This window comes from Phyllostomus discolor, chromosome 6 (assembly GCF_004126475.2).
Source record: "Phyllostomus discolor isolate MPI-MPIP mPhyDis1 chromosome 6, mPhyDis1.pri.v3, whole genome shotgun sequence".
NCBI classification, from domain to species: Eukaryota; Metazoa; Chordata; class Mammalia; order Chiroptera; family Phyllostomidae; genus Phyllostomus; species Phyllostomus discolor.
This window is the reverse complement of record NC_040908.2, coordinates 17,430,551-17,448,101: the sequence shown is the minus strand read 5'-3', so window position 1 is coordinate 17,448,101 and position 17,551 is coordinate 17,430,551. Positions and strand designations below refer to the sequence as shown.

Sequence of the window (17,551 nt, the reverse complement as noted above, 5' to 3'; positions counted from 1 at the left end):
AGCCTCTCTTGTCCTACTCAAGGAAGCATCCGTTACCATCCCTGGGACTGCGGTGTGTGAGGGGAGCATCCCAGCCGTTCAGCACAGTTGAATACTCCCAGTGCAACACAGAATGGGTCGGAGCTCTTCGGAGGCACCATCTGACTCTCCCAGGTGTCTCCCGGGGCAGCTGTAGCCCCAAGCCCCCTGTTCTAGCCACCGTGCCTTCACACTCCAACTGCAGTTGTGGTGAATTGTTTGGCCTTCCTTCTCCGCAAGACTGACCTTGGCACCTCACTGAGCTCACAGCTCTGCAGCTCTCTTGAGTGGGTGTCACCCATAAGTTAGCAGGGGACATTTTCTCCTGGGGCTTTGCCCCCCTGGAAGCCTCACCTGCGTGCTCCCTCACCTGCTTGCTCCCCCACTCGTTCTCCAGACACTTACTGTGTGTCTGTTGTGCTTAGTCACTGTGCTCGGTGCTCACTGAGGTTGCAGCTACAAAGAAGGCTACAATGAGGTGCCTTCATTGCAACTAGCAGTCAGCAGAGGAGAAAGAAATGTAAATTCACAAGACTTGGTGATAACTTGCAGTGGTGAGTTGAATGCAGAGTCCTAGGGGAGCCCTTTGGAAAAGTCTGGAGAGATTAAGAGATGCTTCCCAGGGGAAATAATTTCCCAGCTAGGATTAGACGAGGAGAAAGTAGCCCAGCCGTGGAAGAGAGGAGAGTGCCTTTCAGACAGAGGGGAGGGAGGCGGCGCCTGCACAGGTCCGGGGGGAGAAAGCAGGTCGGAACCTGGCTGGAGCGCGGAGGGTGTGCAGAGAGGAGTCGGAAGTGGTGCTGGGTCACGGGACGGTAAGCCGTGGTTAGGAGTTTGAACTTCATTTTGTGAGAAATTTGGGCGGCGCTGACAGGCGTGAAAGATTTGCAGTTTGGAAAGATCATCCGAGCTGCAGTGTGCAGGATAGATTGGAGGGGGATAAAGCCAGCTGGAAGCTGCTGCAGTAATCCCTGAAGACGACGGGACTGGTGCGAAACGTCCAGGTCGGGGAGGAAAGGACAAAGGATCGGCAGGACCAGGTTTAATTAGACTGGGTGTGGGGGAGGGAGGGGCAGCACTCGAGAGTGCCTCTGGGTTTGGACACCCAGTAGGTGGTGAGGGTCACCATGAACGCGAAAGGGTCGGCAGACTCGGCTTGTATGGAGGAGATAAGGGCGGCGAGGAGGTCACGGCAGGAGGACATATAAGGGAAGATGCTCGTCAGGATTAGGGTTAGGGTTGTGGTCGTTAGCAAACAGATGGGAAGCTGAAGCCTTGAAGAAACAACTTAGAGAATTCAAAGAGAGGGACGACTGAGAAGAGGATGGCATAGAAGAGTCTTTTTTGGGAAACAGGAGAATTTCAGATGAGGGAAAGAAAAGGAAGACCAAGAGGAAACAGCCCAAGAAGGGGATGGCCATGCCAGGGCGATTTCAGCAAAGCCAAGGGGAAAGAACTGAGCATCTCATACAATGGATGGGCCTCAGTGTCAGGTGCTGCAGAGATGACAAGTGGGAAAATGACTGAAAAGTTTCCATTGGGTTTAGCACCGTAGAGAAGTAATAGGGAACTTGGTGGGTATGTTTCTTTTCGGTGGGGGGCAGAGAGGGTATTAAAAGGGCACTGGAAGGCCGAGGTGGCCAGTAACCCTATGTGGACTGGGGCTTGCGGCCTCTCTGCCATCTGACAGGGGCTCCCAAGCCTCAAATGCTTTAAGGAAACAGCAAGTTCAATCCCAAGAACTAGAAGATCTTAGCTCTGCCAGTAACTAGCACGGCAACCTTGGGCAGGTCAATTCACTGTCTGGGCCACGGTTTCCTCATCTATAAAAAAAAGAGCTGAACCAACGTGTTCTAAACCTGTGTCCCACCCATTCTGTTTAGTAGGATATTACATGCTAGGCTTGACTCAATCTATATTCAATAAATATTTGGGTTCCCATTAGGTTCAAGGGATTGTGTGCTCGGAAAGAAAAAGTGCAAGGGTAGGGGAGGGGATAGGTTTTGAGGCCAAAGCTGGGTAAACAATAGGCTAGTGGAAGTCTCAGAACTTTTAACAAGTTACTGTGCATTGGTGGGTCACCAGAAAGATAATATGGCCCAAGCTGGTGTGGCTCAGTGGACTGAGTGCCAACCTGCAAACTAAAGGGTCACTGGTTCGATTCCCAGTCAGGGCACATGCCTGGGTTGTGGGCCAGGTCCCCACTAGGGGGCATGCGAGAGGCTACCACACATTGATGTTTCCCTTTCTTTCTCTTTTCTTTCCTTTCTCTCATAAATAAAATCTTAAAAAACAAAACAAAAGGTAATCTGGTATTTTCCCAGTATTTTTCATTTGCAAAGTTATTTGACTCTTGTACACTTAACACAGCATGCACAGACTGCTCCAGGAGATGCCTCAGCAGCTTACAGCGTGGGGACTGCCTACCTAGATGATCGCTGTGGTCCCTTCCAGTCCAGAGTTGCAGCAACATGGGAGTTTGCTGCCAAAGAGAAAAAGGTCTTCCAGTTGCTGTGGGCTGCAAAGTAAAGTAGAGGCAGAGACGGAACCTTTAGGGGAGTCTGGACAACATGGCCTTCTATGTCACAGGGCCCTCCCTTCCCTAGTTAGCCTCCCAGTTTGTCAGCAAAGATCCCGTGGGGCATTCTTACATTGCCAGGAAAGTGAGCTTGCAGAGCTGACTTCTGGGATCGGCATTCTGATCTGCAGCCTGCAATTAATTGATCTGATGGGGAAGTGCCCTAGAATCATCATAATGCAGATTTTCTTAGAAATCAGATGCTTCTGGAAGTCTGTGGCTAAGAAATCCAGAAGGGTCTTTTGAGGAGCAAGAAGTGAACTGTGGACCCTGACCTCGTCTGACAGATCCAACCAAGACTGTGGTGGTGGTTGGTACAGAGAGATGCGTTTGTTGATCTAAATAGGTCCACCCTGAAGCCAAGTACCCTGTCGGATGGCCCTGTGTTCACAGAAAGGGGGAATGTCCATGATACCATCTAGGTCTGGTCTTTTCTTTTCTCTTTTCTTTTCTTTTCTTTTCTTTTCTTTTCTTTTCTTTTCTTTTCTTTTCTTTTCTTTTCTTTTCTTTTCTTTCCTTCCTTCCTTCCTTCTTTCCTTCCTTCCTTCCTTCTTCCTTTCTTCCTTTCTCTATCTCTATCTCTCTATATATCTCTCTTTTCCCTTCCTTCTCTCCTTCCTTCCACTTTTTAGGCTGGGTTATTTTGTTTGTTTTTAATTAATTTATTGTCCAAATACAGTTTTACAGTTGACATATAATATTATATTAGCTTCAGGTGTACAACATAGTGATTAGACATTTATGTCATTTACAAAGTCATGGCTCTGGTAGGTCTAGAAGCCATGCGACACCAGACATGGTTATGACAACATTGTTGTAGGTCAGCCTTCCCTAACGGGACTTCCATGAGAGAATTAAGCCGTAAAGCCCTAGGATGTGGATGGTCTGAAGTGAGTTCACTTCTATATGCATGTGGAAAGGTATTAAGTATGTACCATCCACAGGAGAAGTGAGAAGACAATCACTCAAATAATGTCCTAAGTATTATGTTTTATATTAGGAACCTGGGAATTGAATCTTTAAAGAGTGGAACAAACCCCAAAGGTACTGCTGAAGGGGTTTTTTTTGTTTGGTTGGTTTTTCTTGTAGCTAAGAGTGCCTGTATTCATTGCCTATTATTGCATAACAAATTATCCCAAAACTTAATGCCTTAAACCAAGGATAATGTTTATCATCTGACAGCATCTGTGGGCCAGGAATTCAGGAATGGCCAGGTGGGTCCTTTACTTCCGGGTCTCTCTCAGGCAGCAACGAAGGTGTTGGCCAGAGCTATAGGCATCTCAGGGTGTGACTGGGGTGGACCCTCTTCCAAGCCCCCTCACATGGTGGTTAGCAGGATTCAGTTCCTCACAGGCTGTTGACCGAAGTCCATGCTCAGGTCCTTGCTCCCCTATCTGGCAGCTTGCTTCACTAAAGCATGCGTGCCAAAAAAAAAAAAGTCACAGTCTTTGGTAACTTAGTCACGAAAGTGATATCCCGTCACTTTAGCTGCATTCTGTTCCCAGAAAGCAAGTCACCAGGTTCAGCTCACACTCCAGGGGAGATCACACAAGGAGGTGGGATGGGGGCCATCCACTGCCGCCACCGTGCCCAGCCAACTTCCTGAGCAGTTCACGTCCCTGCCCCACGCCCTCCCAGTGTCCTGGAATTTAATAACATGTTCAGCAATTCAAAACATGACAGTGCAGTGGAATGGCAGCTCTCACTGTCATTTTAAGTGTCTTTAGGAGATGGAGGATTTCTGTAATACTAAGTGAGGGCAGCTACTGAAGCAAGAACTAGGAACAGTGTGTCTTTATAAGGAAGAATGAATTAACCTGCATGTGAAATCCCAGGGAAATTGACATGGAAAAAAATTTCATGCCTTACAGTATATCCCATGAAAGCAGATGAAAAGGAATGTCTGATTTTACAGCTGTCACACATTTTAGACTGCTTATGTTTTTCTCTTCTAAAGAGTTGAGTTTGCTCCTAGAGGCCAGTCACAGGTGCAGCATTTTGTAGTTTGTGGGCATCTTCCTTTTCCCCTGAGCGGAGAGCAGGCTTCCTTAGACAGAACTGAGCGGGGAATGCATTAGGTGTCCTCCGCCCTAAGGACTAAATCAATTCTAAAAGCTGGCTGCAAGCCCACAGTGCCTGTCCTCAGGGAACTGACATTCTGGGAAGATCACTGGGCCCAGAGCTGTTCCCTTCTCATTCTTTCTTCCTCATGCACACGTCAGTTTTGGTGGCAGGGGAAATGAGGGGAGGAGAGGGTAGTCTCCACGAGGCTGCTTCAGGGCTAGAGCAGTGCCACAGGGAGACAGGTGGACGTGTGTGGGGGGGTGTACCCCACCCCCTGCATCTGGGAATCCACAGATGGTCCCTCTCTCGGGGACAGGCACTGCTCTCCCAGGAAACTACCCCACTTTATGTCTTGTGTCTGTGTTTCCCTCGGTCTTTCTGGCCGTGGGGGTTCAGGAAGTGGAACACGTGGAAACAATAACCCATTTGTTTCCTCTGCCTGGGTCCGAGGTCTGCAGCTCGCTGGAACTCCAGGAATCGGAGGGACACAGCATGGCTTTCTGTTTAGGAGAGCTGCTCATTAACCACCCCGAAAAATGGGCCTCGTGGAGATCCCACCTCCACTCACCTCTTCTGGCTCCATCTGGGCAGTAAGCAGGAGCCCCTGTTAGCACGTCCCTAGCGGCTGCTCAGCCAGCAGTGTCCCTGTCTTGTTCCTAGTCAAGGGTGGCAGCCTGTCCCTCCCTTCTGGGCAGGTGAGTGCCACTGCTGGGTTCCAGAGCTCAATAGGAACGGCTCTTGGAGTGGTGATTCGAGCATGGGCACGTGGGCCCATGCGGTGTGCAGGACACCGAGCGGACCTGAGGAACAGCGGGGTGCTTGAAACGGTGCCGGCAGGGTGATGCTGTGGCATGGTGACGGGCCTCCAGCAGGCCTGGGGTCGCTAGCTGCGGGGAGTGCTTTAACCTCCCTGAGCCTCAGTTTCTTCATGAGTGAACTTATTGAACAGGAGCTCCCCCCCTACACAGGGCTGTTGTGAGCGTTAAAAATGCCAGGGGTTCAGGACAGTGCCTGGCAGGAGGGATCCCTAAGGAGGAGGCTGAAGTGGACATTTTCACCTCTGTAAACCAGGGTGCTGAGGCCGAGAGAAGGGAAGTCACTGCCAGGCTCCCCGTGGCCGCCTGGGTCCCACCCAGGCCTGCTGGATTTCCACTGCACCGTGCCACGTGATCTCTGTGCGACCTTCCCCTTCATCTAACTGCCCTCAGTCTCCCCTCTGGATCGCCAGAGCCCCTTCCAGAGTCTGTCTTCTCAGACTCGGAGCCATTGCCGCTTCTGGGGGAGCCAGAGTGGCTTTGCTTCACACGGACATTGTTGTAATAATAATTACGCTTTCCTCTCTGCTTCAGAGTTATTGAGGCTGCCTCTCCACCCCTCCCTCCTGGTTTTATGCTCGAGAATAAAATCCCGTATGTTTACACTTTATGACCATGTCTTTTCTTCCCCAAGGGCAGTGTGCTGTGGGAGGAAGACCGTGTATGGGAGTCGGAGGACCTGGGTCCTCGCCCCAGCAGGCACGGCCTGGGCCACCAGGGCCCCCCCTGCCCACTGAGAAGGTGGGGATGATGATCATCATAACACTGTGTTTACGGGTTGCTGCCCGTCTAATGAGCTTGTGCAGTAAAATGAAAGGCATGTGCACAGCATTACATTTCTATGATAACTGACAGTGATCCTTGCTCGGTGAGTTCCTGACATGCCTGAGTTGGCGGGTGTTCAGGTGCAGGGGCGGGCGGGGGTGGGCGGGGGAGCAGCGATTGGCTGGTGGAGAGATGGGAAGAGAGGAAAGAGGGAGACGCTCCAACCCCCGGCCAGAGGTTAGCATCTCAGAACCTTCTCTTGGAAGCAAGCTCAGCCCTGGACACTCAAGAAGAGGGCTCAGGAAGCACTTTGAGACCCAGCTGAACTTGAGGAAATCAAGAGTCTTAGTTGAATCTTTCTTTAAAGGAAAAAAACCAGCTCGGAGGAGCATGCATTATTCAGGAGCTGCTGTGGCAATCAGGATGGCAGCCCGGGGCTGGCGTCTGTCTCTCAACACAGTCCGCGGTGGGCCCGTCCTGCCTCCTGGTCCCACCCCCACGCCCATCTTTCCTGCTCGCTAGCTCTTCTCTCCCGTAAAACCCCCGAGTCTTTAATAAATTATAAACATGCTTTCTGGTCCGTCTGCCGGCGCCGGAGCTCCGCGTTGGCAGCCTTTTCCATCCCCCTCGTGCCCCTAATAGATCTCGCTGTTTGATTAATTTTTTAGATTGCTCTCTCCGAAAGCCGGCTCTCTGCACTGTGTCCAGTTTTAAGGATTTTTCTCGGTCCTTGGCCTTGTTGCCGCCATGTCCAGTGCTCGTTCCAAGGCAGGGCGTCGCTCCCTCACTCCCGGCCTCCAAGGGCAGGTGGCTGTTGCACAGGGCTCGGGCAGGCAGGTCCCTCCAGCTCTTGTGCCTTAAGCAGGGTGAGTTCACAGTGGGACACTAGAGACATAAACCGGGTGAAAAGTCACAGGACTTGGGTTTAGCTCACTCTGCAGGTGTGTGGCCTTGAGCGAGATTCTGAGCCTCAGTTGTGCTCATCTGGGGAGTAGAGGTTCTCAGAGGCTGTCATAACGGTCAGATGAGACACAGGGTAACCCCAGGTACCACGAGCTGTGAGCAGGGGCAGAAGGCAGATGGTGCTGAGTCCCGTGAGCCAGGATGCCTATGCTTTTGAGGTCAGAGTACCGCCCTACTGCCTGCGCTCCCCAAAACCTGCTCATGCTTGCGTCACTTGTAGGGTGCCTGCCCAGCCTGGAGGAACAGCCTCTGTCCTATCTATGGGCACAGGAAGCTGGAGGGGACTAAGGCCCAGGAGCACACCTGCACAGGCTCCAAATCCCTACCCAGTTGGGGAGATTGGACTGGGCCATCTCCAAAGCCCCTTCCTTTTCTGAACTATGGGTTTGTGGTTCTAAATCAGGAGTACTGACTGAGCATGGCATGGAGACCGCTTCAGCCTCAGTCGTGATAATAATGCTAGCTGCCTGCCGTTTACTCAGCAGCTGTGAAACACCAGGTGTTTTGCCTGCAGTATCTGCGGTCTTCAGAACAAGCCTGGAAGGGAGGTATTTGTCCACATTTTGTAGGTGACAACACTGAGGCTTATGGAAGGCACATGACGCAGTCAAGGGCACACACAGCCAGCGTCTGGCAGATCCAGGATTCACATGGACATCCCAGCGCAGGTTCCTTTCTCTGACATCGATGCAACCTCCTTCGCTCTTACCTCGTCCTCTAGCCTCCCAGCACCCCTCACTCACTATTGCACTGGCCAGACCACTCACCCAAAACACCCTTTCAGCCCATGCAGGATCTGGTTCCACCCAGTGGAGGAGGGGTCTGCAGATTTGAACTTGATGTTAAAAACAAGTTACTCTTTGTCAAGCATCTGTTAATAATCTTGGAGTCGGGGGGCGGGGGGTGGGGTCTACAAGTTAAAGATGCTCTCCACTTTCCAAATGAAAAAATTGAGGCTTAGAAAGTAAGTTCAGATGTCCAGCTACAGAGTTGAGCTTCAGCTGCAGAATATTTGACATTCCACTCAAGTCAACCATACTTACTGAATGCCAGGCCTCATCAAAGCTTTTGACCACTGATGCTGTGAGAACCTTGAACAGGAGAGCCCTGTCTTACAGAGGAGCACACAGCAGCCTGGGGAGGTGGGTGGTCTGCCCATGGCCCCACAGCTGGTTGGTCGTGTCCAGGCCTGCAGGCCAGGGTACCGTGAGCTGCCTCACTTGGCATTCAGCCTGTGGGTCCAGAACTGAGCTGTCACTGGGAGGCTGTACCCCATCTGCCATCTGTCCAGGTCTGCCTCATCTGTGAGATCCAGCTCGTCCTCCTCCAGGGAGCCTTCTTCACCTCCCCAGGTGGAGGCATGCCCACTCTCCGCTCCCCCAGCCCCATGGGCTGCATCACTGTGGGTGAATACACCTGTCTCCCGGCCGGATGCCTACAAGGCAGGAAAAGTGTCCCTTGTTCCCTAAAGCTCTCTAAACCCATTAAGTCCCAGTACCACCTTCCCTGAATAACGTATATCACAAAGGTTGGGGGGGTCCCATTGTCCCCCAGGGTGTGGAGGGGAAGCCATCTCCAAGACAGTGTGCAGAGTCTGACCCTTGACACAGGCAGTGCTGGCCTCCTGAGTCACTCTGCTTGGTCTCTGTTTCTCCCCGTCTCCAGTGGAGACAGGGAGGTTCTGCTAAGTCCTCGGCTTTATTACCGTCCTGTAAAGGTGCTGACCATGTGCACTGCCACCTACCCCACTCTCCGTGCCTCTCCATGCCTCATGAACCTGGCAGCACACCCACCAAGGGACCCCCACATCCACCTTGACCAGCCACCTGCCCTTCCCCCTCCCTACTGCTCCCACCTTAGACTCAGGTCTGCGTCCAAAGATAGCTAAGTCCAAGGCCTCGTCTCATTGGGGGCCCTTTCAAGGCATTTCTCTTCCCTTTTCATAATGCTTATCTAATGTACAACAAATTACTCCCCAAAATTAGTGGCTTAACATAACAGGAATCGTTGATTATCTTCATGGTCTTCATGGGTCAGGAATTCGGAGCATCTTGGCTAGGTGGTTCTGGCTTGGAGCCACTGGAGCCACCATCTTCTGGGGCTTGACGGGACCTGGCAGACTCACTTCCAGGCTGGCTCCTCATATGGCGGGCAACCTGGCGCCCGCTGCGGGCCTCAGTTCCTCTGCACGTGGGCTGGCTTCACTCCAAGTGGTCAAGGTAGAGCCTGAGGTGCTTTTGTGACTTAGCCTTGGAAGTCACACTCTGTCACTTCCATCACATTCTATTGGTCATATAGCTGAACCCTGGTTCAGTGAAGGATGGAGCTATACGAGGCCTGAGGACCAGTAGGTGAGAATCACTGGAAGCCATCTGGGAGGCTGGCTACTACCCCTTTTAAAACCGTAAAAGGCAAAGTCATCGGCTGAGCTAGAAGTGCATTTCCTGAATCTCTCCCTTTCTGTGTGAATGGGCACCTGGTACACTTACTTCCTATTCTAGGGATAGGGAGATGGGCAAGGGTCCTTCCTCCCTAGAGCAACTCACAGCCCAGTCGGGGAGACAGTCCTATCTCGAGAAGTACTAGAAGAGAGAGATGTGTACAGAGTTATGGGAGCACAAGGGACAGGTTGTTACCTATCTGGGAGAGCATAGAATACCTTCGTCGCAGAGGGGACGTTTGCTCTGGGTCTTGAAGGATGTGCAGGAGCTCATCAGGTGGAGAAGGGAGGAAGGACACTGCTTCATGCAGAAGGAGCAGTGTGAGCAGTGGCAGAGAGTGATGGAACTATATTAAGGAGCAACTACGAAAGGTCTTGAAGGCTGTGGTGGGAAGGCTGGACGTTACATCAACAGCCACCGGAGGGCTTCAGCCAGAGGAAGACCTGGGCAGAGCTGTGTGGTGGACAGGAGATGACTGCCAGGGGCAGAGGCTGGAGGCCGGAGGGCCAAGGGGAGGAGAGAGGAGGATAGATTCAGGCGTGTTTTATCCACAGGTGGAGCTGGCAGTATGGGGTGAGACCTTGTCTCCGTGGGGCAAGCACAGACAGGCCTGAAGGGCACGACTTACCTTTTCCACAGTGTCTTCCCCTGAGGCCTTCCTTTCCTGATTCTCGGCTCCTCGTGGGTAAGCCAAGCCCAGCCCGTGCTTAGGTGCCGAGCAGCAGAACAGCCCGCCTTTCCCGGAACAAGTTCTCCGATTCAGCCTTTGCTCTCATAGAAGGAAGTGTTCAGAATTATCAGGGAGGCCACAGGGACATCAGGCCCACTGACCTGGGAATGAGGTTCTTACGTATTTTCGGCCACACAGACTTCTTTGAGCGTCTACACAAAGCTGTGAACCATCTTCCCGAGGCTGGGGTCGGGGTGGGGGAGCGGAGAGGCAGGGATGCACATTTGCATATACAGCTTTGCAGACAGTTTCAGCGGGCTCACCGTCCCCTGGATGTCCATCCTCGGGTTTCTGCTGGACCCTAAATTAACAGCCTAGGAAGCAATGGAATACGAAGAAAGGAAATATTTGACTCACCAAACGTCTGTTATTTACTTCCGTGTTTAATGCCCGTCCTTGCACTTGGACAGCCCCCCGAAGAGCACGAAACAGGAGGGAACACTCACTCAGGGACAGCCCCTGGTGGCACCAGCCTCCCGTGGCAGGTTTATCTTCATTATTACAGTAATTTTCAGGCGGCGGGCTACAATTTTCACTTGCAGCAAGGTATTAAATTGAAAGTACCCTAGATGTAATTGTTGTATGAAATGATCCTGGACACGTGGGAACAAATGATTTTTCAAGACGGGTTTTACAAGTATTGTTTATGCCAGGGTTTGGGGGCTCTGCCTCTTTAAGCCTGGCCGATTTGGGAGTGTGGGGGCAGGAGGTCGGTGGGGTGTGGTGGACTGGAGCTGCTGGCCCAGAACCGGTGCAGCCTCTGCCAGCTGGAGGGGCACAGACTGGGGGCGGGTTTGTGCGGCCCCTAGGAACCACTGGGCACTAACTGGGGCATGCGAGGAATCCCACATTATGTTCTGTATCTCAGCTTAACTTGGCGCCAAGCCTGTGTTCCCCCAGGTGATAGGAAATTGAACTTTAGTTATTTTTGGAGTTTCCCCACCCCACGGAGGGTCCAGGTGAGGCCCTGGGGTCTTGCCCAGGACTGTGCAGCTAGGGCGGCCCCATCGGATGCCAGGCATTTGTCCGTGCTAGTGACCACCATGATGCCCTTGGTTCCAGCCCCTGACCCCTGCTTTGCCCCCAGAGGCCTTAGTGGTCTCCTGCCTTTTCTTCCCCAGGTGCACCCTGCTGATGTACTGCAGGGACCTCCCTCCCACCAGCATCATCATCACCTTCCACAACGAGGCCCGCTCCACCCTGCTCAGGACCATCCGCAGGTAAGCTATCCTTTAGCTTAGCTGGTCGGGCAGCCCTCCAGGGCCAGCACCTGGGGAGGGCCTGTGTGCTTGCTGGGGTTGCTGGCCTTGTGATGAGGGTATCAGGTGTTCTCAGCCCCTGCCAGGTGCTGTTCATGTCGTACATGCATCCACTCCGTCTCTCCTCACACCCCTGCAAGGGTGGCTATTCTCCCATTTTACAGGGGAAAGACAGAGGCCTGAGGTGCTGGTAATTTGCAGAAGGTCACTGAGCATCATAGAGATCCTAGCAGAGCCCTTGCCCTTGACCACTATGTAGACTGCCTCTGGAACATGAGTTCTAATTTCACCACTAACAAGGGAGCTGAGGCCCTGAGAGCCTGAGGTTGCCCCCCACCCCCAGAGTCAGGCCGGGATTAGAACTCTGGTCAGCAAAGTGCTGCCTCTTCCAGCGCCTGCCTCTCCACAGCCTCCTGTGCGCCAGGGCCCAGGGCACAAATCAGAGCAGCCCAACAGTAATGGCTGGTGTTTGCTTTCTCGGCCACCACTGTTTCAGCCCTGTTCCCCCTTGGGCCTCTTGACCCGCCCTCAGTGCCTAGTCTGGGCCATGCCATTGCTCTGACCGGCAGGCCCTTTTCTGTGGCCTGCATGCATTTTTGATATGCAAAAGTGCCAGCGTCAGCCCCCAGCAGAACACCCCTTAAAACACAGACAGGCCCCAGAGACATGGCCGGGAATTTTCTTGCCCAGGTTCTCAGAAGATGCTGGTTGTTTTGGCTTCCCTTCTCTATGCCATGCCCCCTTCTCCCCTCTGGACCCCCTCTGCCCAAAACCCCCCTTTCCCCGCAAATCATCTGGCCCACCCTTTTGTCACTCATGTCTCTAGCCACATTAGCATCTTAGATGGTGCTAACAGCAGCCACCAGCCCCTAGGTCCCCAGGTCCCCTCCAGTGCAGACACCTGAGCTCACGCTCTCAGCTGGGGAGGCAGGAGGACAGCACTATGCACATGTGACAGCTGAGAAACTGAGACGGGGAGGTGCTGACTTAAGGCCTCCGTTGCTCAGCTAACAACAGGGATGCAGGGCTTGGACCTTGCGCTCTCATCTGAGTTCTTCTCAGCAGCCTCAAAGGAACCAGGCTATTCAGCATGGGGGTGTTGAGTGCCCCGGGGGGAGGTGTTGGGGCTGCAGGTACGCTCAGCCATACATCCAGCAAGAGAGGGGCTGGCCTTGGGGGAGGTGCCTGTCGGACCTCCACTCCCCGGGCACACGGCCCGTGAGAGCCCTTTCAGATCTGCTGGGCAGCACATCGGGTGGGTTCCAGATCCCACCGAGAAGGAGATTAGATGTGGGCCAAGCAGAGGACAACCAAGCACAGCAAAGCGTCATCATTCCCATCAACAAGCCACGCCTCTCCTCCCTCCCTGACGCACCTGCATGGCTGGGGGCAGCTGGGGAAGCGCCAAGAGGCAGGAGGAGATCAGCAGTAGGGCCCCTCTGACGGCCGGCATCCAGTCCTCTGCAACACCTGTCACTCTTGATGAGTGTCCGCTGTGCAGGGTCAGTGCGTCCCTCAGAACTGCAGGGAGGGACCTGCCCAAGCCCACGGGCACCAGCCTGGTGTTCCTCTCTGTCCATGGGGCAGCTCTGTCTGCTGCCCAGATGTCCTTGGGGACTGGCTGGCCATGCCCTTCCACCTGCCACTTGCCTTGTCTGCCCTGGCTTCTGCATTCACCCCACAAGCCACCGGATTTGAATTTAATTTTCCAACAAGGCTTCAGCTTTTGACAAGAAAAGGTGCTGAGTCACTGTCGGATGTCACTGTGGGTCTCCCGGTAGACCAATAATGTACCTTTCTGATTTGTAAACCGGTGTGGGTCCACATGGTGGGTCGGGGTGAGGAATGGCCCCACTTACCTGGGTCGTTTCTGGTGAAGGGAGAACAGAGTTCCGAGGCCCCGCAGGCAGAGCAGGCACACGGCGGCAGAGGTGCTGGTTCCAAAGGGCCAGCCACAGCCCCACCACACAAGGTCATGCCTGTGCATGTCCACCGGATGCTTCCCCGAGGACGCTACAGCATCCTAGAGAAGCTCCTTGCCTTCCAGGCTGGCCTCCCCTCCTCCTTCAAGGAGCCTTCTGATGCCATGCACCTCCGTCCCCCTCAACGCTCAGTGCACACACACCCGTGCACACACACACGCACACGCTCACCATTAGGGGGCCGAGAACTGCGGGCACAGAGTAAGCTCTTGATCAGCGTTAGCCGTCCCTGCAGCTGCACAGCCGGGGAGCACGCAGACGGAAGGAGGCTGTAGGGTACTTAAAGGCACTGCACTTGGCGTCTAGGGACCTGGGGTCAAGTCCCCACCTGCCACTTCCAGCCCTGTGACCTTGGGCAGGTCACTAGCCACACCGTGAAGACAGTGGTGAAAGTATACTAGATATCTCAAGTTCCGTCACATTTCCCACAATGAACCTTCCTCAGGAATGCCTCAGAAACATTTGGGGGGCATTATAATATGGAGGCCCCAGCACCCCAAGCTTCCTTCACACTGTGTTTACGTTCTGGGGGCCCTTCAGCCACTGCCCTCAGACTCGTCCCCTTCAGCTCTAAGACACACTTCTCCTCTTCCGGCTGCTCCTCCGTCTCTTCATAGTAGTGACAATGACACTTTGTAATGGCAATGGGTTAAACCTGTGCTGAGTTTTAAGTCTGCAGACCCCTCGCTCCAGTCGGGGCCCCAGGGGGAGTCTGGGACGTTCAGTGCCCATGGTGAACGGAGGACAGGAGCCACAGTGGGTGAGGCAGCACGGGGGCCAAGGCTCGGGCTCCCGACTTCCTGTGTGCAAGTGGGGGGCAGCCAGGGGTGTGGGCCCAGCGCCTCTGTCCTATGGCCTGCGGGCCTGTCTCTGATACCCTGGTGCCCTGCTCTCTGGGAGGGGCTTGCAGCCCGTCAACATTGTCCTTCTCAGAAGGTATCCCTGCAGTGCCCGGCTCCACACCAAATTGTTGGGCCTTGGGCTGAGAGAGCCCTGGGCCTGGGTCCTGCCTCTCGGGGACTTCCCATGTTAGCCAGGCCCCCGGCCCAGGCCCAGGTGTAATGCAAAAGGTAGCAGGATGGGGGCCTGGAAGCCGCGTGTGAACAGACCTCTGTATACGTCCTCAGCGGGCTGGATGGAAGTGAGCTTCAGGGTGGGGGGAAGGAAGATCAGTATTTCTAGAAGCTTCCGCAGCCAGGTATCATCTGCCTCGGGACTCTGCGCCTCCTTCCCTTTCCTGCTCTGTCCCACAAGTGAGTCACTAGCTCCTGAGCGGGGGCTGAATGAGAAGCTCTTCCTATCGTCTCACCATTGATGAAAGGATCTTTTCTAAGGTATCTTTCATCTTTAATCTTCTAAATTTTGGATGGCTTTGCTGCCAGGCCCTGGAAAGCAAAAGATACTTGAGGAACTGGGGGTGGGGAGTGGGTGACTATTCCTCTCCTCCCTCCAGCCCAGCACTTGGCCGGCCTTCACCTCTCTGCACCATGCCTGCCCACGCCCTCTAAGCCCCTGAGTCAGCTGGGGGCTGGGGGCTGCCCACACTGGGGGCACTCAGAGCCAGGCAGAGGCACGATGGGGTGGGCGATGGGGGGAGGGAGAGGGAATCACGACCTAGATGAATTAGGGCACTTTTTTTCATTTAAGGAGAGAGAGAGAAAGCCCCGAAAAATGGTTTATCTTTGGCATTGCAGTGGGTCCCCGAGTATATGTGAGACCCGGGGAGGGGGCACCTTTAGCTCCACACCTCCCGGGGGGGCGGTGCTCCAGAGTCCACACTGTTTATACGTTTATGTCCTGGGTCTCCTTCCTGTTGCTTCTTGTAAAGTCCTCAATTTAGAGGGGCAATTTTTCAGGTTGAGGTGGGTAAGAAACTGGACTCTGGGGCCAGAGTTGCCTGCTCAGCCCTTACCAACTGTGTGACCCTGAGTATGCCCCTTCACCTCCCTGCCTCCTTGTCTTTCTCTGCAAAACAAGGGCTACTGGTAACAACTACTTTGCATGATTGTGGAGGAGAATGAATGAGCTTAGGCAGGTAAAGGCCTCAAAACAATACCTGAGCCCATGCATGGGACAACAGGTGATGTGCCTCCAACAGGTAGGCAGCAGCATCCTAATGCAGCTCCAAACTGGAGCAGGGGTCAGGATCTCCCGGAGGGGTTGTCAAAATGCAGTTTGTTGGGCCCCCTCCCCGGGTACTCTAGCTCAGTAAGTAGCTGGGGAGGGGCCCAAGAAGACACATGTCTAACAAGCTCTTAGGTGACTGTTACTGGCTCCAGGGTCACACTTGGAGAACCCGTCTCATTATCAATACTCAGATCCTGAGAGCAGCCGCTGTGCGCCACGCACCTGCTAGGGGCCTGTGGTGCGGCTGAGGAAGTTGCGCCGAAGGCTCAGGACTTACTGAAGCTCTCCATCTCGTGAATGGAGGGCGGACAGGCACGGTGCCTCCACCCGGGCCGGTCTGGCTCCAGAACGAGTCAACTGCTCTACCAGCCGGGGGTCTTCATTCAACTGGCATTTATGAAGCGTTTGATAAACCCTGCCTGCGTATAGCACCACGGAGTTCACAAAGCAATTTCAAATACATTTCCTCATTTCCTACGCACAAAAGCCTGTGAAGTAGGTCAAGTATTAATATCGCCCGCCTTTACAGAGAAAATGTAATTACAGCTGGAAAGGAAGGCAGCCCGGCGTCTCGCTCGGGACTGCACAGGTAGGAGGCGGCAGTGGAGGCTGCCTGGCCTCCCGTGCCGCCCACGCCGTGCTGACCGCCACCTCTCGGGGCGCTCCGTGTGGGCCTCACAGTCAAGGCAGCAGGCAGACAGCAGAAGGTGTAGCGGCTGCCCGCATGGCCGCCCGGTCCTCCAGCATAGATGTGAGTGGTGTACAGGAGACTCAGTTGCAGAATGATTCCCAGGCGCCGTGTGACCTGGATATGCCAGTGACATGAGCACTCACTCCCATGCTGAGGCTGGGTAAGGAAAGGGCATGGAACAGCCCCAGGGACTGAAACAGGAAAAAAAAACATGCTCAGCTGGGCCCTGGGGAAAGGGACAGTCCGCTTCACTGTGGAAGGGGCTGGTGAGAAGTGCTGGCCGAAGTCATGAGAGCAAAGGAGAGGCCTGAGAAGTCGGGGTGGGGGGAAGAGGCGTGGGGGGTGCTAAAGAGAGGGCCCCTGGGAGGACCTGGACCCTCCTCCTTCACCAGCCACTCCAGGAGCCCAGAGCCCCTTCTACAGAGCGGAGCGGGCCCCCTCCCCACCTCCCCCACCACTCCAATTGCTCTGATTAGAGGAGCAAAAACAAGCCAGGTGTTACCAGGAAATGGTCTAATTAGCACTTACTGCTGACGATTCCTTTTTTTCTTTTTTAAACCCTGGACATTTTTTATTCACTAATCATCTCTTAGTTCAACCAGTGCAGAGCCACACGCGATTTACCTTTTGATGTTCGCAGAAGAGAACTCTTGAATTTCAAAGAGCCGGCAGGGATTTGGGGAATCACATGCAGAAGCTGGGAGCCGTAATCAAACCTCATTAGAGGGTATTCTTCAAGCAGGTTTCCCCTCTCCTTCCGCCCCCCTGTCTGATGAGAGGGCTGCTTGTTGAGTTTGCCCGTGTTTTCCCGGGACGGTCACGGTGAGGGTCTCCTTACTTCACCTCCTGCCCCTCCTGGTTCTCACCTCCCAGCGGTGGACTCAAGGCTTGGTGTTTGGGGCTCCTCTCTGCCTCCGCCTTACACACTGTGGCCGTTGCCATGGTGAGAATTAAGGCCTTCATAAATAAAGGTAGCTCCAGGCAAGGTTCTGCTGGAGAGTCTCTGCAGTCTATTTAGAAAAGCCCCTCACCTGAAACAGGGCTCAGGACGGTCCTCCGGAGAGAAGGGACGCACGCAGCACGGGGGCCCCACCCCTCTGAACCGCCTCCCCAGCCCG

General features: G+C 54.0%; 1 protein-coding gene across 1 annotated transcript in view; it reads left to right on the top strand.

Moving 5' to 3' along the window:
• GALNT14 (polypeptide N-acetylgalactosaminyltransferase 14) overlaps positions 1–17,551 on the top strand; it is a 190,621-nt gene that overhangs the window by 132,124 nt on the left and 40,946 nt on the right. The window contains exon 3 of the mRNA XM_028516309.2: positions 11,496–11,594. Within this exon, the coding sequence (XP_028372110.1) occupies positions 11,496–11,594 (99 nt within the window). The remainder of the gene's footprint in view (positions 1–11,495; positions 11,595–17,551) is intronic.